We start from the raw sequence: 20755 nt of genomic DNA on the forward strand, positions 1-20755 counted from the left end.
AATATGGATTTATCTTTCACCTAGGGTTGGTAGAAAAGATGTATGAATTTCTCCCTAAGATCTGACATAGCTCCTCAGCGAGAATTACTGAGATCAGAACATCCACTGGGCTTCTTGTTACATTTTGTCCATACGCTTCTTGCCTCTACATTTCCTGAGCACCCGCACCTCAGTGCTGGCTTCAGGGACCCACCACAACCATTTCTTTGTAAGGCAAAGGCACTCTTTGCTGTGGCAGGTATTCACAGATGAGGCTGTGACACAGATCCCCGAGGAACCCAACAGCCAGGGCCAGGCACCTTTTTCTCACTCATAAGCAAACCTCTTCTGAGTCCAGAAAAAATTACCTTCTCAATTCTTTCCATTCACCTGCAAAGTACTCACATTAACTTTTCTTCCTTTCTTTCTATTTCCCTGCTAAAAGCTACATCGGAAAAAGGGTCTTTCTGTTTAATAGCAGACAAGTCATTGCTCCTGATCACTGACATCAATTTCAGAATGGTTTCTGTTACTTTTTACTTCATATTGCCTTTCTGTAACAAGATATAGCCTGTATGTCATGCCTTTAGACTGTTGAAGTAAATACAGAAATAGCGATGAATGAAAACATAATTCAGGGAGTGGCTGTTGCAGAATGGAATGAAAAATGATTTTGGGAAATACAGAGTTTCCAGAAAATGAGAGACAGTTGTATTTCTCTTCATGAGGAGAGGGTCAGAGACACAGTTGTGTATAAAGTTTGATGAGCTCTGTTACATACAGCTGAGAAGATGAATAATAATAATAATAATAATAATAAAAAGAGCCCTATTGTAAAACAAACAAACAAACAACAAAACAACTAGGCTCAGTAGAGCTTGGGCACTCAAAAGGCACTATATTTTATTTCTAGAAGGGAAAAGAGAAGTAATTACTGGGAGGACACTGACAGTAAGAGCAGGGACTTTGCTGTGCTTTCCTCTGCTCTGTGTTGAAAAAAGGTGTGTAAGATGGGAACATGCGAGTGCTGATTATCTCGGTCCTCATTTACAAAGAATAGCAGTGCTTCATCAAAGATTTCAGAAGATATTCCAACCATTCCAGGAGAAGAATATTTATATGGGATTTTGCCTAGGCACAGATGATCTAGGAATGGTGAAGCTGATTTCAGTCAAACGTTAATGGGCATTGCTGCAGGATATGTTCCAAAATTAAGAACTGCATGACACAAGGATAAAAAACCCTCCTTCAATCAAAGCGATGCTGTGTTAGCTCCTAGTGTGATCTGCTGCTTCTGATAATTAGTTATGTGTACTGCAACACTACCCTCGCAAAACTCCTACAGCAGCTACCACCACTGTCAAGAATTCAGAGGTCTTGAATGCAAGAGATATGGGGAATACAGTCAGATCTTTAACTCACGAGAATTACACCACCAAAAGATCCTAAGCAATGTCAGATGCCATTATTCAAAATAGAAAAGATTAACCAATGTTATTTATCCCCAGATAAGCTTTTGTTTTCTTTTAAAACATTCCCCCAACTAGTTATAACGTGATTATTAGTATTATTAATATAATTGCTAGCAATATGATTTAAAAAATTATTAATAATAAAGATTAAAACCTCTCAAGACAGTAGGCTATGAGACATCTAGAACTTCCACTTCACTGACAAGATAGTACTGAAAAAATAATTTAATTTTAATGTGCAAAATGAAGTATTTCTAGGCTTCTTTAACTTGTTAAGGGTCACTTGATCATGTGAGTGATAACGCAAGCATATCATATAGACTTTTTATAATGTGTCTGAAAGAATGAAACAATAAGACATGAGAACTTTTATCAAGGAGTGCTTACTGTGTGTTTTAGGTAGCTATTTCTTATTTCTTTTACAGCACTTAGTAGCAAAATGCCTCTGAGTTTTTAAGTGAACATGATTTAAATGGCTGGACAAAGTTCTCACTTTGTAGTGTCTTTAACTTAGTTATCCAGTTATCTTTGAGGTTCTGTCCATGATTTGAAGAGCTAGAAACTGTAAACTTATGCCTTTTTCTAAAATAAAAGCATATATTTAAAAGGAATGTCAGCAAATTAAATAAAAATAAAAATAAAATAAAACAAAATCACATGGAAAAGACTTCTGGGTGATTAAGCAGCTTGTGAAAAGAATACAGACATTTCTCTCTCAAATCCCTGAAAGAATTAGCAAGAACTATGATAGTTTAACTTCATTCTTTCGAGGTAGTTAAAGAAAAATCTGCAAATCAGGAGTGATAATGAATGAGGAAAAAAATCAATCCTGAACAGGCACACAAACGTTACCACTTCCTCATATTTTTGAAGTGCACAACCACTCTGAAATCTCTGCAATTTAGGTTGTATTATGCCTTGGAATTTTTGTTGTTCTGATTGTAGCAAATAAATGAAACATACTCTGGATGTTACTGGTGGAATGATAAAAGATGGCTTTGTGCATTATGCAACTCAAAGTAATATGCAAGTTATAATTTTATGTTTAAATATGCAGGATGCTTTTCAGTTCCTGAATCTGATTTTTATGGCTTACTTTCAATCAGCTTAATATATCCTACATAGCTCACAAAATATTCTCAAAATGTGTCCTATGTCCTACTTTAAACTTTCATTTCTCAGCAATATTTTAAGTGTGTCATCACAGTTATCTCTTTGTTAGAACAGATACATCTTTACTATACTAGCTTTATTATTAGCCTAATTTATCAATGGTTTCCTTCTGAAATCTAATACTTTGCATAATGTTCCAAATCCTAAATCTAGTCACGTCTTCATTCACACTGCATGCAAAGCTGACTAACATTCCATAATTCATTTGTGGCACCAGTCTAACCAAGCCAAATTTTGGACTAACAAAACCTATGCCATATCTAAATTTTGCACAGATCATGCCTTTGATTCATATGGTTTTCTTGACAAACTCAATCCTAATAAAATTTATCAGGACATCCAAAGAAGGGAGCCTTAATTTAATTTTGGCTCTTTCATGTTCAGTGGTTTCATCCTACTGCAAACCAAAATTCCTAGATGGTTCTTTTTATCTATTTTGAACTTGTTTTCTAATGTTTGTTCCTAATCTGTTTGGTGGACCAGAAGACATGAGACAGTGTGGGAATGAGCTCTCCATCTCAGTCACCTCAGCAGAAAGTTGCTTTTGTTTTGTATGATGTGATACATTCACTTTCAAATCCCATCAATTTCAATGGTAAAAATAAAGGAGCTGCGTAAGATGTTTCTTTAGCTAGCTTTAATTTCATTCCTGTGTCTGTTGAATTTTTACAATGTGGTGAAAAAATATGAAACACAAATAAAGGAAAAGAGTGGACACAGTCTCGCTACCACTCCATGAACTACAGACATTTTGTTATGTGACATATGATCATCATCACACGTGAGAGCTTTTAACCACAACTATGAAATAAGTGTGTTATCCTACCACATTGACAGATTCCATTTATATTACATTTTCCTCAGGATTGAAAAAGAATAGTGTATATTTAAAAAAACAAAACAAAACAAAACAACAACAAAACAAAACACCATCAACAACAAAACGTCACACAACAAAAAAAAACCCAACCCTAAGAGTTAAAGGACCAGCTGCTGCTGTTTAAGCCCAACTGTTTCAGTACTGATGCAGCATAGTTAGGACATGATGTCATCTGAATATACCCTTGATGATCTTAAAAATATGTAGAGGTCTAGTCTCTGCTCTCTGAGTGTGCTTAATTCCCATTTGTTGGGAAGAAAAGAAAGTGGACTAAACAACCATGGTGCATAGAGAGGTGTATACATTCCTCTAAAGAGAAAAATATTTTCTTCCTATTTACTTGTTCTTGCTACAATGTAGCAGATAGTTTTAAAAACTGAAGAGAAACAAAAGCATTCTTTTATGTTTCATGTTTTCTTTTCTATGACCCTATGGGGACTGAAATCATTCTATTATTACAGTCCTTCCATTCTCTCTCTCTCCATCCACTCATCCAATTGTCCATCCATCCTTTTCCCTCCTTCCTAGTTCTGTGATTTGATGTGCATGCATGAAGACATTTCTATTGAGTATCATTTACTATACATTTAATAGAAGCTTTTCCTGATTTAAAAGCTTCAAGGAGAAAAAACAAAAAAACAAAAAAACAAAAAAAAACCAAAAAACGTAACGAACTGCAGCTTATAAACACATGTTCATACGTACACTGAAAGAATAATGACATTTATTATCTTGCCAGTCACTTAAGAGGATGGCAAATATATACTATTCTGAACACCAAGCAATGATGAAAATCCTGAAGTGATGAAACTGGCTCAATGTCATGGGAACATGATTGTCACTTGTCATTACTGTGCATCTCTCTATTTCTTCATGTACCCTAAACTACCTATTCGTACATAATTCAGCACACTTAATAATGTAGAAAATCAATTAATATTTACTGACCTGTCTCTGCTTCTCCGTGATGGGAACGCAGCATTACAGCCAGCCACCGTGCAGACATGCATCTCTTTTAAATGAACGTTTCTGTAGTGAAGTTTCACACTGTAGGAACTCTTGAAACTCTTCTTGCACACGTAGCAGATCTTGGGGTCTGGGCTTGAGCACATTTCACCTTCTGGGGAGAACTTCTGAGGGCTGTTATAGTTGAATGTGGAAGCAAAACTTTCATGAAGGGCAGCCATACTGGCACTTCCTCCATTGTACAGTCCATATTGGCTCATGTAGAACATATCATATGTAGGGTCTGTATACTCTTCCTTCACCTTAATGACATCCTGGTTAGAAGAGTCATTGTGGTTTTCATCTGGTCTGTCACTGTGCATCATAGATTTTTCAACAGGTTCATGGAGGCGGTCATCACCTTCCATGGATTCTTCACACAGTTTTGGCTCTGAAGTCTCAGACTCATTTTCATAGTCTCTCTCATGCTCCTGGTCTTCTGATGTCATACTGTCTGCCCTTCTTATATCTGGTCTGGAAATGCATCTGTTTCTCTCAGTTTTGGAAAAGTCTTTCACAGACAAGCCTGGGCTCATTTCTTCCTGAGAATGGCAGTGATTGTCATGACCAATGTCATTTACCATTGTGCCGCTGTCATTCACCTCTTCATCTTCATCATCAAATTCATCGGCAGTATCAATAACTTCCTTTTCTATTTTAACTGGCATGCTCGACTTCCTTGGCTTCTTCTTAGGGGCAAGGTCAGCATTAGGCTCTGAGGTGGGCATCAGCACTGACGGTACTGATGACTCTGAAGGAGGAGGGGGATGCTGTTCCATGCCACTTGCTGCTGGTATTATTGGACTGGTAGGGAGGGAGGTTGGAGGACTCACCATTTCTCCAGGAGTAAGTAAATTTCTGTAAAAAGGAGGAACAGGTTGAACAGTCTTTAAAGCTGGAAACACCAGCTGACTGGGAAGAGGATTCTGTAGTACAGGATCTAGAGGAGGAGTGGTAAATCCCATTGGTGGACGCCCAGGGCTTGTTAAAGTTAGGTTGGATTTTGTACTTGCTATGACTGGGGTGGCAGCACCTGATGTGGCACGAATTAGATCTTTGTCTCGGTTATTTCTTAGCATAGGCATGTGGAGGCGGGGGTTGGGGTTAGCACTGTGACGATTGCGGCTTCTGAGAGAGCTGAAGACCATGTTGCAGCCCTCAATAGTGCACCGGTGCTTGATTTTCAGGTGAACAGCATTGTAGTGGATTTTAAGCGTACCTTTGTCATAGAAGGTTTTGCCACATGCATTACAAAACACTCTTCCTTTTCTAGAGGCAGACCCCATTCTCCTCATTCTGTGGATGCGGAATGAACTTTTAGTATGCTCTGTTTTCGATAAATCATTGACAGGTGTAGGTGTCTGAACAGGGGAGACACAGGGTGGCTCAGTTTTGGGTTCAACATTTGTGATGCTGGTCAAAGCATTCCTGCTGGATGTCTGCTCATTCTTGAAAGGTGTAGGCGAAACTTCAGATTCGCTGCTCTCATTATATTCATTTTGAGCTGTAAGGCTTGGTTCACGAAGCCTCATTGCTGGCTGTTCCAGCAGGAGGCCATTTGGAGGCAGCCCCAGCAGTGGAGCAGAGACTGGATTTATGTATTGGAATGGTAGGAGGAATGCAAGACTATTCGGGATGTTTTCAAAATGATGAATGCTGGAAGGGTTGCTATTCTCCAGGTGAGCAAGGAGACTTGGGCTCCTGGTGCGATTATTGCTTTCAATAAAAGTCCTTATATCTGAATCTGTCTTTGAAGATGGCACAGCCACAGCCTGCCCTTCTTTTTCTTGAATTGCCATCAGCTCCACAATGGATTTGGTTTCTCCAAATCTCAGGAACTGCTGAAGGGTAATGATCTCTTCTTCCCTGGACATTATGGCCCAGCGGTCCAGCACCTTGCCTGCAGCATCCTAGAGGCCATATCAAAGAAACAACAAAGACAAACACAAAGAAAAAAAACTTATTGATTCTGCATAATTATTGAATTCAATAGAAGGTGCTCTGCTGCCTGCACATGAAATACTAAGCTCAAAAAACAACATGCAATCAGTGTTAAAAGAACTCACCCAAAATAGCAAACTTTTTCAGCCATGCAAATATCATAATTACAGTCACAGTTAGAGAAAAAGATTGAGTTTAATAATGTCAGAACAAACAAAATGTAGAACACCGGGGCTCTGTGATCTGAAATGCCTTTGATTTACTATTTTAAAAGCAGTGATCTATATACTACGAAAATGTTTAGTACACATTTGTTGCTGTGCACTCCATTGCACAATATGGAAAACTGTACCTTAATAGATATTAAATGGTGTCACTGTAAGAAAGAGCTAAACAAATGAATTTGATAGATTTCCTTTTCAAATATAAGTAAACATACAGCTTAAATCACTCATGGACCATCTCACAAGAAATTCTGATGCAAGACAAACAGTCTCAAAAATAGCACATAATACTAGTATCTTCCTCCTCTTTTTTTTTTTTTTTTTTTTTAATTTTTATTTTTCATGACAGCAATACTGAAAAACACATTCATTATAGACTTACATCGAAAGGTAGAAATAGAGAAATTGTTTAAAGCATAACTGGCAATTGATTGTAGACTGGCAGCCTTGGTATGGCTTAGACTTAAAGAGTGACTTTTTTTGCTATAAGTGACAGTTAAAAATATGTAAAAAGTAAGCATCTGATGGATGTAGATAGCATAAATGTGTAAAAATGTTGTCTCTTAACACTGCCTTCTGATACCAAGGGAAAAATCCAGAGAGAATACACATCAGTAATCACTAGACTATCTGTTGTTAAATATACATTAAAAAGCATTTCACACTTTCATTTTTGCTAGTAAGCATGAGATTTGCCTGAAGGTAGGACTTAAAAATTCTGCAATGTAATGTCAGGCAATCCATTCCACCATGTATTGATAAAAAGATATTAAAATACTTATATAATGAATACATCATTTTATTGGCATCTTTCCTTTTGGGCAAATGCTGGACATAACATCAGCACGGTAACTATAACCAACAAGCACTGTTGCACGCCATCAAATCAGAATTATTCCAGTGCTTCCTCATGCATTAAACAGTTTGAAATCCTTGCAAAGATACCCCTCTGTACTGTCTCTGATCTTTTTAAATCTTGACTCTCAGCTTCAGAACCCATCCAAACATTCTGGTCTACACATTACTGCAAAAAACACCAGTTCTTATTTGATTATGAAGCCAGCAAATATCTTTCAGTTTTTGCAATCTTTATTTATTTGTTTATTTTCAGTTTTCAGAGTACTGATTCTTTCCTCCCTCGCCAGATGCTTCCTTCCAAGCACTGGAAAATGCCATTTGCCCCAAATGTGTTTATTTGATATGTATATATATTATTAATATTTCAGCTCTGATGTACGTCACCTTTCTAAATCCAAAGCTAATGGTGAAGGTTGATGCCTTGTATGCTTCAGAACCTCGCATGCCAATGCAGAATGTTTTGAAAGGTTCCATGCACAATAGCTCACAATGAAACATTACAAGACTATGAAACTGCAAATGGTAAATAATTACAAAATATCCTTAGAAGAATTCTCACTGCATTGATGGAGATGTAGAGCACCAGAACCAATCCCTAAGCAGAAATTATCCAGCATGCATTTACACAGAGATGAAAGAAATGCCATCATGCAGATGCTGGTCCTGGTCTGAAGTATTAGTCAGGAAGCGTTCACACCTTTAAATACCTTTGAGCACATTGGACATCCGTAATTGTTATGCTCCCCCTGCTCTACCAGTCAGATGGAGGAGCATTTTAGAGGCAGTCTGCTATCTAGTAAGAATAATCCAGAATACAAAGCCAACAAGAAATATTCCCCACAAACACCCAACAAAAAAAGAAACAACACAAAGAACAGATTTACTTTTGAAAGCTCTAAGATTTTATTTTCCCCGCTTCCCCCAGCTTGTGTTGATTACTATCCCCATGAATGCCACCTACATTTCCTTGCATCAGCTTCTCCTGCTACTTGCAGCCAGCCATACCAGTTCTGCTTTTGAGCAGCTCTTAGGTGAAACTCAAAAAACAGTCACCTGTAACACAATTTGTGCGCACACTCTCCCGATCTGAAGCCATCTGAAGTATTCACTGCTTCTAACTGTAACTTGAAGATGGAAATAACATTGTCTAATTTACACTGCTTGCATGTATTGAATTAGAACCTCTGACTGCAGCCAGCTGTAGGCTGCTTTGAAATGTACTACTGGTAGTAATTTGTTTTGTTTTTGCTTTAATTTGTAAATCACTCACAGGCTTATGTAGCAGATGGATGTTTTGTAAAAACAGATATTTAAGTAAATAAAAATTAGATACAGCCCGTATGAGGATAACTCTTGAGAACAGTAGGTATGGGTCCTGTAGCAGACTGCCACATATCAGCGGAAGGTTACTTCACACAGTCTCCCATCCGATGGCTGTAGATCCAGCCATCTATGTACACTGAACAGGGAGACAATGGGGCTCCCTAAATGCCTTCAGGGAATTATTCCACTGCTACAGTCAGAGATGCTGGCAGCTGGCTACATGACCTACCTCTCCATGAGATGCCACCCTCTTCCATCTCATTTAGTCAATGACAGAACGTTTTGGGTTTGCAGTGAAGAAAGACAGACTTTCAGCTGTTGCTAAGTGCCACTGATCAGAAAATTTGGCAGTGAAGTATGTGGTTGTTGAGGGGTTTACCTTCACTGTCACATAAACAGCAAGGTATCAGAAAGCAGGCCTTAAACATTCTCTGCCTACTTTTACTAGTTGCATCAAGCTATACCTGGTTAATTCACAGCAATCATTTTTATTTCCCTAGCCAAAGTAAAAAAAGTATTGCACAGATGCCCGTGCTTCATAGAAAACATGCTACCTATGGATACTGTATAGCATATGCTTCAATATTTACATAGTGATGGCTTTCCATAAATCATTTTAAGTATGTACTATGCAAACCTAGATAAAGAATGAATAGGAATGTCATTTTTTGATAAAACTTAAAATTAACAAAAAATCTAACCATTATCCACTTTGAATTAAGCTATAACTAGCTAGGGATCTCTCTGTATATGGTAATACTTGATTAGAAGTTCAAGTCCTTTCTTACATATAATCGATTTCTTGTTTCTTACAATCTCTCATGCTAAATTTTTTCCCCAAAGCCATTAAATCATATCCACATTTAAATATTCCACGACAAAAGGTTCCAATTTATATTACTTTTTTTCAGCTCACTGCTGATTAAGCCAAGCCTCCTGTGACAATGTGTACAGCAAAGTCGGTGAATGGAGAGATACCATTGCATGCGTACAGCTTTACACCAGGCAGTAGACAAGTAAGCCTGATTTCTTTCCTCTTCACCCATACAGCCTTGTTTTTTCAATTGTGTTTTACATGAGTAAGTAGCTCTCTCTCAGTTTCAGACACAGAAAAATTTTTAATCTCCAAATCATATAAAGTCTAACCAAAACATTACCTTGGATGTTTTTCTCAATCTAAACACACACTAGACTCTTCCTCTTCCAATACATATATGTTTATTATTTTTATAGATTAGGATTCATATACACAAAAACTACATTAAATCTAGACAGCAAAGGCAGAGTTAAATAACCTGAAGTTGCCTCATTTTTATTATTTTTTTTTTCTTCATGTGTTACAAAGAGATATGTTAGGGTACATCTTGTCTTAAACTTCTAGGTCAGACAGTACAAGTGATGGGCCTCTAGATGATTATCTTGGATGATGCAAACATGCTAAAGCAGAAGATGGGCACAAAATTCACTCTGATTTGTAAGAACTTAATTGGGGAGTACTGTGTCGAAGAGTCTTAATTTCCTGAGGGCCTTTAGGCTGTAGAAATTTTAAGCTTTCAATTCATCTTGAAAACCTCGCAATTTAAGAATTGCTTATTTAGAAAATAAGGATGGTTTACACAAACATACACCATAAGCCTTGAACTTTTGTTACAAAATCCATTGTTTTAAATTCTCACTTTGTGTAAGAAGTTGTATCAACTCCTGTGTGCCTGTAGTGTGTTTAACTAAATTTATACATATGTGCTCATGCCACATATATATGTACATATACACACACATCACAGACTTTTTGCAGTTCTATTTTTATCTTACTAATTAACTTTTTGGCATAGGTAAAATAAAGTGTATATATGCTGCTGGCTGAATTTATACTCAGAATTACGGAAGAGTTGATATTAAGGTTAAAAAACTCTACAATTGCTTCTTAAGCAAGGCTTTTGTGCTCAAAGTTACACAGAAAAACACAGAGCCAGCTTTTGTATTTTAAAAATTTTGCATATGCACCACAAACTGTTGTTTTTGATGCATATCAACTAAGTACCTGTATTGCAAAATATTACTTAGATATGTATTTGATTAATTAAACAAGCAAGCTTGGTGTTTACAGTATCACTTTCTTCTATGAGCCCTTCTTAAAGAGCTACATATTTTCTAGCTGATCTCTAAGAAACATTTTGAATGCAGCTGTAACAATTGAAAAGCAGACTGAGAGACATTCATTTGGTCATACTATAATTGCAGAGGATGGTTTTAATTAGGGTGTAGACAGAAGAAAAAAATCAGCATTTGTTTCTAATAAAGAAAAGCCTACATAATTTCCATGATTTAGGGTTTGTTGTTTTTGTTTGGCTGAATTTCCCAGGAGCATCTCTTTGTTTCCCAATTAAATTTCAAGCTGTTACGCTATGGGTAGTCCTACTGCTCCTGGGGCAAAAGCAACCAAAGCTGTGTAGCAACACTCCCGCTTACATTTGTAGGGATGGGAGTGGAAATGAGCAAACATGTTGGCTTCTTCTGGCCCACCCTCTGACTTCAGTACAGCAGAAGTAAGCCCTGTACTTGGCTCTCCTTACGACCATTCACATACTCATTTTCCCGATAGGTTGTTTTTTCTATGCTGAACCTAGCCCACGTTTGCTCCTGTAAACACACAAAAAAACTGTGCATACTTGCTTGCTGTGATTATACATGTGCAACTGATATAAAATTTAACACACCCAGCCTGCAACCAGCCATTGTTAAATTTTTTTCCCCTCATCTGTCACTAGTTGTCCACCTCCCACTAGCCCCCCTGCTCCAAATGAAACCATATGAACAAACTCATGTTCAAGTGTCAGCAGTCCTCTCCTTGAGTTATACCGCTGCAGCAGGAATGAACACAGTGCAGCTCTACCGAGTTCTCAGTCAATAATGGAAATCTTTATCTTTTGGCTTCGCTGCAGCCTCCACTGTGCTAGAAAAATCAAAAGCGATAGATATGCTTCCCTTCAGACACCCCTTTCCCTCACCTACTGGAGTTGTTTTCTTTATCCCAAAGATACAGGGTGTGCATGAGAATGCCAGTTGCAGCAGAGGGAGAAAAAAGTCACTCTTTTCCTGAAGTATCAAGTAAAAATGACACCAACACTGGGCATGCAAGTGAAAACTAACACGAAGGAGATATTATTTACTCATAATTACATGTGAGCTCATACTTATCTTTGCTGCCACATATTAACAGTGCCTTCTTATGCATGCAGCATCAAAAACCTTTCCATTTTGACCAAAGGCCTTCACAAATTTCTACTAATCGATACTGTAGATACTGGGTTGAAATCTGGCCTCAGTATAAATGCAGAGTACTTGTACTTCAAATCCAGAATAATTCCACTGACCATGCTGGAAAGTAATTTTGAATAAACTTAGCTCTGAAACACTACATGGAGCCAAATGTGTTTGAATATATATAGGGGCATACCACCATGGTGGAGCACAGCAGCTGTGTAACGATGCACAGGAGCACTGCTCAACAGTTTCAGAGTGAAAGTGAGGAACACCATGTCCTGCTGAAACTGCAGATGGAACGTAAGGAGGTGGAATGCAATAACCGCAGCTGAAACCTAGCCAGGACACAGCCGTTAACCACCCACGCTCTTGCTAAATGGCCTACAGGGTCTTTACTGACCAAAAGTATGCAGGTCCTCTGTTTTATATCTCATCCTGAAGACACATGCCAGGAGCACAGCTCCCTGCACAGGCAACCTGCTAGAGCTCTGATTCTGGGCTGGCTTATAGGGAGTGGTATCAAAAGACTGGATCCCCAACACACCGCACCCTTCAGAGACTAAACTTCCTTTTTTCCTACAATCCTTTTTCATTTTTTAGGTTCACCAAACTTAGAAAACACAACAACAACAAAAAAACCCAAAATTGACCAAACTTGACTGCAGAGACTTTCAGAGCATTGCTCTGAGAGATGATGCTACTCTGTCAAATACCAACTAGAAAGTAGCCACGTAAATTGGGGGTCAGGAAAAAGGCCTCGTACCCTCTTCACAAAAGGAATCATTCTTTTGAACTCTTTCCTGCTCCTCCTAAAAGTATATTCACCTCTTTGACTCCAGTAGAACTACTAGGATGCAAGGGCATTAGTTTTAAATGCTTCTGATTTTTAAAACATATTGTTTGACTTTTGATAAAATATTCACTTTGTTAAGGAATGCTCTTGATTATGGACCAGATAAGAATGCATAATTCACAAGATGATCACTTTTGATCACTTTTTTTTTTTTTTTTTTTTTTTTTTTTTTTGGGGGGGGGGGGGGGGGAGAGGATAAAAATGTGTACAGCATTTTTATTTTTAAAGCTATGATGGATCACTGTGGGGTTACAACATATTTAATCACAGCAGTTTCAGATTCATTTAATCTTGAAAACTGCATCGAGCATCTTTGCAACTGGGCATCTGATAAGTTTTTCCTCAGAAAACCTCTGTCCACACTCAGAGAACAATCTAAGCACTGTTAGAATTCAATTCTCTTCTTGCTTTTTGAAATTTTACAGTGGTATAACTCCTGTGATGTCAGTGAAATTTGATTTACAGCTGCCTCGCTGCTGGGAAGGAAAAAGAGCTACAAGCCCCGTCTATTAAATGGTAAGATTTGTCACTCATTGGTAACAATGGAGCTTCTATTAGCATAGAGACATATTGCTTTGGCAGTACTAAGAAGATCCAAAGTCAACCTTCAGCACTCGTCATTAACCCAGTATCTTGCATTTATTTTGAACTACCAGTACCAATTCCCAAGAATTTTTCCCCTTGCCTATGACAAATGTCACAAATTTTCAAAGGCAAGTATTCACTCCCTTTACCATCTGCTATGATTTGGCTTCTCAAAGATTTCTAGAGACTTTACCCAAGGAAATGAATGTAAACTAACCAAGTGCTTTATGGTATCTGTGCAAGAAAATATTTTTTAATGTACACCCAAGGTGAGGCAAATTTTTTCACATTCATGGTAGAATATCAATATTTTATAGAAATCAAGCATTCAGATTATTTAAACAGCTTTGAATTTTAGACTGCTGAACCTCAAATCTAGAGGAAAAATCATTTCAATGTCTCTGAAGCAGCTTTGCCACCAGCTTGTGGTGAATGAGGGTGCTTGCTACTAAGCAGACAAGCTTCTAGAGGCAATCAGATCACCAAGTGTGCTGTGCATGAAGTCAGAAGTTTTAGATTGTATGAGCTGTTGTGGAGACTCTTGAGGGCATGGACGCATGGGGACAGGAAAGGATCCAGACAATTCCATAATTCTTGCAAGCCAGGTGGACAGGAAATAGTCACCTTGCACACAACTGTAGCCATGACTGATCTACGTTTGCACCTTCTTGAATTTTTGCATATCCAGTTGCACATTCTGGTAAGCTATATAAGATGCCTTGATAATATCAGTCCCTGAAATCACTTCTAGTTTTACTGTCTGCAAAATTCACTGAGAAGTAATGTTAACATTTTCTGTGCTCCCACACTCTTTCACTGAATTTAGCAGGCTTCTTAAATCTCTCTTCTGTGCCTCAGTTTCACCATGCTGAAAGAATGAAGTAAGCTTTATGGGTAAAAAAGAAGCACTCACAAAGAGTAACAATGAATTATTTTACTTGCTATATACATGGTCACTAGAGACATCCAGGTTTTCTTCAGCCAAGACCTTCTCCAATTATCACAACGTGATAATACAAACAATTCATCATGTCTTACATCCCTGCAGCTGTTCCATGCAACAAGCACTATACCAAAAGCAGAGAAAGATATCTATGAGTCAAGTCAAATAAGATTATCTGATGGACCTTTTCTTACTTTAAATACCAGCCCACTAACACCATAACCCTAACTGGAAAATTCAAGCAACAAAATATTATTCTTACTTGGCTTGTAAGTAAAACTTCTAAAGAAATCAGTAAGAGATCTGCCTAACCAGTGTCACTGCAATGAATTAAGAAGTTTTCCAGTGTTTTATCACTGGAGTAAAATTGCCAATAGTTGGATTTAATTACAAGCTTGGCTTTCTGATTGAACACCAAGTTGTGCCTCAATAAAGGGATTCATCTGTATAGTATATGCTGGGTATTTGAATGGCAGGAGAACCAGGAGATTGATTTCCACCTTTAGTATTCATTAGGGAACTATGCATTATTACTTGCAATATATATGACATAATCTTAATGAGCACCCCCAGACATCCCCCCCTCTTTTTTTTTTTTTTTTTTTTGTTTTCATTGTTTACCTAAAACATTGACACCAAGAAAAACACATGTAACATAGGTGGCTATCCAATGCAGAAGTGAGGCAGCAGTGAAGAAGCGATGCCAAAAAAGCCAGAGTTCACTGAAATATATGAAGTGAACGATCTGCACATCTTACATGCACTGAAATGCAAAAGAAAGTGGAGGAATTATATTACAGTGTACAAAGTAATAATAACTGTGCCTGCATGTCTTAATACCCTCTTGTCCCAGCAGTCCTGACTTTCTAGGCAGCCCACTTCTCCACATTAACAGTAGTCATTTGGAGAGCAGCAAACGTGCCATTAGAAGCACTTTTACAAGTGTATATTCATCCACCAATTAGCTTAATGTGGCCGCTTTCTGCATATTTTCTATCCAGGCTTGCACAAATCTTATTAATATTTCCCCCTAGCGCTTTGACAGATTACCTTGTCATTATGCATCCTGGAGCCTTTTAAACAATATGGGTAAACTACTGTTTGCGAGGTTAATGACAATTATCCCCTAATTACTGCATAAGTCACTCAGTCCACTTTATCTCATAGGCAGGGTTCTGCTCTGTGTATCTGCCATTGTGTCACTGTAAATGAATCTTGTATAGCTATGTTTATCTGTCGTTGCCTTGTAAATTACATTGACAGAAGAATGAACAAATTATTGTGTGTCATCACTTAAAATACAGCTTCTGATAAAAAAAAAAATGTCCCACAAGCACAGCACTTGAATTTTAGCCTGATGGCAATTAGTATACACATGTTTAATGTTTTTGGCGATATATTTAGAAGCGGATGGGACACAGTGTGGTGGTAGAAGGCTCTGAAGTGGTAAGCCTAAGGGCAGTGAAACAGAGAGATACAGAAAGCTACACTACTAGTAATTCCATGATCACCTCCTGAGAACTCTTCTGCTAATTTAACAGTTGATAGATGAGGCAATGATATTTCCCAAACAACCTCATATTCACTGCTGTGCCGAATTCCACAGTTTCCATTGTTTCTGACCACATCCACAAAGGTGGTTTTTATTTGTTTTGTTTGTTTGTTTGTTTTTAGCAGAAAAATACAATCTGATGTCGGAACAGCAGCAGTATCCATAAAACAAGAATCAATGCAATTCAGAACAGTATCAAAGAGGATGAATAATTTGGATCATGTCTGCCCTGACCAATTCTAGTGACTCCAAGAGGACTGCTTGGAGCAGAAGCCAGGGCAGAATCTGGCAGCCAGCACCTACATCAATGTATTGATTTTAAAAATAAAATAAAATAAAATAAATTAGCACACTGCCTACTCTTTTCTACAGCGCCTGTGCACTGGGTCACCTCCTTGGTGTAACTAGAGCTCAATAGACAGAGAGTTAAAAAAAATTCCAAGTTCAATTCACCCTCTGTGGACTGAGGTATTTCCACCTTAGGAGAGGAAGGAAGAACTGGCAAATGCCAGCTTCCAACATCTTCCATTTTCAAGCCAAAGCTAAGACAGGACAACACTAAAATCATGTTTGCTCTGCTTTGAGAAACAAAGTTGACTTGTTGTTGACCTTGATTATCTATTCACCAAAGGCACCTTGATGACTTTAACACAAAGCACAAAAATAGCCAGTGTTCAGAAGCAAAAAACATCTAGACCTGAGTGTGGTATGTAAGTACAGAAATTATATGGCTATAAATAAATAAATAAATAATCTGGCTTTTACTTAATGCTTCTTCCTGCAAGGGTCTTGGCAAAATAATTGCTTAACAGCCATAGGAACAACAGTCGTATGCAAACAGTGTAACAGAGACAACGCAGTTCCAGTGTGGGCCTTTTATTTTGCCAAGTTTTGGATTGCCAGAAATCACATTAATTAAAGAAATTTAATAATGACTGTGATTCTTACTGTTACTTGGGCTTCAGATTTCTTGTCCTCAAGCTTGGTGCAGTCACAGCACATGAACTTCCTCACACCAATAACTTGAGCGAAACTGAACCACCTCCCTCAGGTTAGACATTTAATTCCCAGAACAGGGGTATTTCACTGCTTTCCAGACAAACGGGTGACTTGTAAAGTGAGATGCTCTTTTGGTTACTCAGTCAAAATTGTCTGCCACTCAGCTTACAGGAAAGCAGTATGTAACAATGGGTATGTCATTCCTGCATCCTGCAATACGGTTACATTGTAATGCATTTTAACAGCCTTGAGGATGTGCTTTATTATGCATACATTCCAAAATGATATATGCATTATTGTAATGTAGTGGTACATTCACATATGTAATATATATTTGATTATGTCTTACATTTACATACCTTCTAATTTAGCAAATCTTGCCATTTTATAAACCTCCTAAAATATGTTCAACACCAGCTTCTGATTAAATGCAAGGAGAAGATGCAAACTGGAACAGAATTATGATTCCCAAAAGGAAACAATATGAGTCTGCTTAAGCTGCTGTGTAAGAAAAAGAAATGTCAGTATTCTACAACTTGTGATTATTTTGTCAAATTCAGCAGGTTATTCTAACATTGAAAACCTCTCAGTCACAGTAAAGTGTACATTTGTTTTATTGTATTATGATAGTGCAATATCCAGGATGAATAGGCACACTGAGATTCAACAAAATTACCAACATTACTTAAAATAACAGTGGTTTATACAGAACGTAGATGAGGACAGCACCTCTGCCCACGCTCTCAGTATTGGCTGGAAGAAAAGTCTGTACTGAAATGGTAAGAAAATGTAACAGCCATCACTGCTAGGGATAACTAAAAAGACTGATCGATTTTGAGTAAGCACTACCTCAAGGGTTTTGGTCCCACTAAGATTGATCTTTGTGTCTGTCCTGTGTTCAGTCAATGCAACTTTCAGCAGGGTATCCACTGCAGAAATAAATGGAAGTGCTGCAGTAATCCTCCACCCCCTCCTCCAAGTATGCTATTTTCTCTCTGAGCTGAAGGAAAAGGAAAGCCAATGTGGCTGACGGTGAAGTGCTAGTCAACAGATTGTTTAAAATGCTTAAAGACACAGAATATTGTTATTGTTGAGTATACCATCATTTATATATATATATATATTCCTAAATCATTATTAGTATTTTTCTTTGATTTTGAAGATTTTTGGCCTCTGACTTTGGCTAAAAGCAGAGAAAGCATGTTGTAACAGACAATTTGGAGTTGTCCCACCAACTCAAAGACTAATACCTGGCTTCTATGCAGGCAAAAGTGTGCCTTAATACAAGATTAACATTTATCTGTATTTCCTAAAGGAAACAAGGATGGCTGCTTTTGAGAAAAACTGTGAGGCTTGAAGCTGATTTAACTGGTTCTATTTATTTTTTTTTAACAAATTAACTCTGGAAAAATAACAGAATGAAATTAGGTGACAGCTAAGAAATTAGGGAGGAGAGGTACAGCTACTCATTCTAGTTATGATCTTTAACAAAAAGCAATTTACTTGGCAGTTTTTGTTTTTGCACATTTTGGGTTTTATCAGCTTTCTTCAGTCTCTAGAGACACTGAGTTACGTGCAGAGAACTCGGTTCATTAAGAAGTATTATTTACATAGGTATTATCATCTTTGCTGGAGATCTTTTACATTTAAATGGAAGTATGTACCTTTGATCTAAACTTGATTCAAAAAGCTAGAAGACACTTTGTATGGACATAGATCAGCATGTGGTAAGCAAGAAAACACAAAAAAATTGAATAAGTACATTGTGTTAGTAAGACAGCTCAGTCACAGTTTTACTCACAAAAGGAAATTCTGGTGAGGAACTCGAACATTCAGGATTACACTAAAGACATTATTTTTCTTTATCAATTATTCATCATTTGCAGAGAATTTTAGGCATTATTGAGTTTTACCTGATTCTCAAGGCTACAACGGTAGAGGACAAATTAACTTTTCATGACCAATTAATGCTGAGGAGGTCGCTGGACAATATGGTATCTATATACAGTATGGACTGGACAGAAGAATAAATGAGTGAATACTAAATGCTGGAGATTAACAAGAGCCATTCATTGGCCTGACTCTGTTTAGGCAGAAATCCCTTTCTTTAAACATAGTGGAAGTTCTGTTTGAGTAAATTCTTGAAAGCCAAGCCATGCTGATGCCCGTATCACCCCTCTCATTCTTCCAGCTGAATTGCTAGTATAGTTTGATAGACATAAGCATTCAAATGAACATAATTCATGTGCAAAAAACCTTCATTATTTTTGGTTTTCAGAGTTACTGTTTGCACTACAGGTGCAAAATGACCTAAATGCTTGGAAATTCAAACTGAGGAGTCAAATTATACCTATTCACAGATTTTAAAATTGGACCAAAAATATCAAAAATACATCTCATACACTACAAACATTTGCCAACTGAAAAGATAAGCAGTCTTCTTTTTCATATTGAATGTCTTTTCATATTGAGATCTCAGAGATAAGTGATGGAAATAGGCAAACCAGGGAAATAGGCACTACCTGAGGAAACTGAAGCTTTATTCCTCAATCCACAAGGCATTTTCTATGTATTCTGGACAAATCACATCCCTTCTATACCTCAGACTATTGTCTTTAAAGTGGTAACACACATGTTATTAGGAAAAACCCACTGCATATTTTAGAAAGGCTGAATTTGGTGGAGCCCTAAAGATCTGTACCCTTGAAACTTACCTGGCTTTATGATTATTCAAAAAACTCCTATCGTAATATTTAATAGCAACTGAACTATGAAATAATTGAAAAGACAAACTTTGAAAGAGAACTGCTTTTTTTTTTTTTTTTTTTTTTGAAAGACAGCAGAGCACCTCTGGAAGGATTCAGTTCTATAGTATGCAGATAGTAGGCTGACCTGTTGGTGAATGTTTTTCTAGTCTGATCTCCTAGAGAACAACCTTTATCATACAAATGATACATATGATTGCTTCATTCAAGCTTATTATATTCAGAACTTCCCATGTGAAATAATTGTCAAATAAAAATACTAATCCCACTTCCTCAAATGGACACCAATAAACTGTCTTTAGATTATTGGTAACACAGCGAGCTTTGAGGGAAATAATAGCACTCATACTTACAAATTTCTCTGGATAGCTTTACAAGCCACCCTCATTACCTCAGAGGACGGATGACATAATACAGAAGAGGCTCCCCTGAATACAACTATTTGTTGAGAAGCAAATAAAATGAATTATTTTCATAAAAAAAGAGAGCCATAAGAATAGCTTGGCAAAGTGTAAGCAAAAAGTAACTTTTAATGTCTTTGGCAAATCCCCAGCTCTTAGTAATGGCATCCAAAGTTGGTTCAAGTGTGGGTGATAAAGCAGGTTTAGAGTTGCCTTTCAACTTTTACTTTTTAATAATAAAAAATCAATATACAGAGGATTACAAGCCTCTTGGTTTTGATTTTGTATATCAAAAGCAAAAGACTGACAAAGCTACGGTGGTGTATGAAACTCCTCAGGCCACAGTTACAATGCAAATATTTTTTACTCTATTTATTTGTGGCACTCCACTGTGAAGCTAAAATACATTATTAAAATAAAGTGAAAGATCATTTTTTTGCTTTTGTTTGTTTGTTTTACCCATATACATATATCTTACATGGAAACGCAATCCTGAATATACATTACTAAACCCCAGAAATTTAACAGATTACAATTC

At 37.3% G+C, this 20755-nt stretch overlaps 1 protein-coding gene across 3 annotated transcripts in view; it reads right to left on the minus strand.

Annotated features, from left to right (window-relative positions):
• BNC2 (basonuclin zinc finger protein 2) overlaps positions 1-20755 on the minus strand; it is a 339631-nt gene that overhangs the window by 18367 nt on the left and 300509 nt on the right. For all 3 annotated transcript variants that reach the window (XM_072359861.1, XM_072359860.1, XM_072359862.1), the window contains exon 5: positions 4453-6419. In XM_072359861.1, the coding sequence (XP_072215962.1) occupies positions 4453-6419 (1967 nt within the window). The remainder of the gene's footprint in view (positions 1-4452; positions 6420-20755) is intronic.

Source organism: Excalfactoria chinensis, chromosome Z, assembly GCF_039878825.1.
Source record: "Excalfactoria chinensis isolate bCotChi1 chromosome Z, bCotChi1.hap2, whole genome shotgun sequence".
Lineage (NCBI taxonomy): Eukaryota > Metazoa > Chordata > Aves > Galliformes > Phasianidae > Excalfactoria > Excalfactoria chinensis.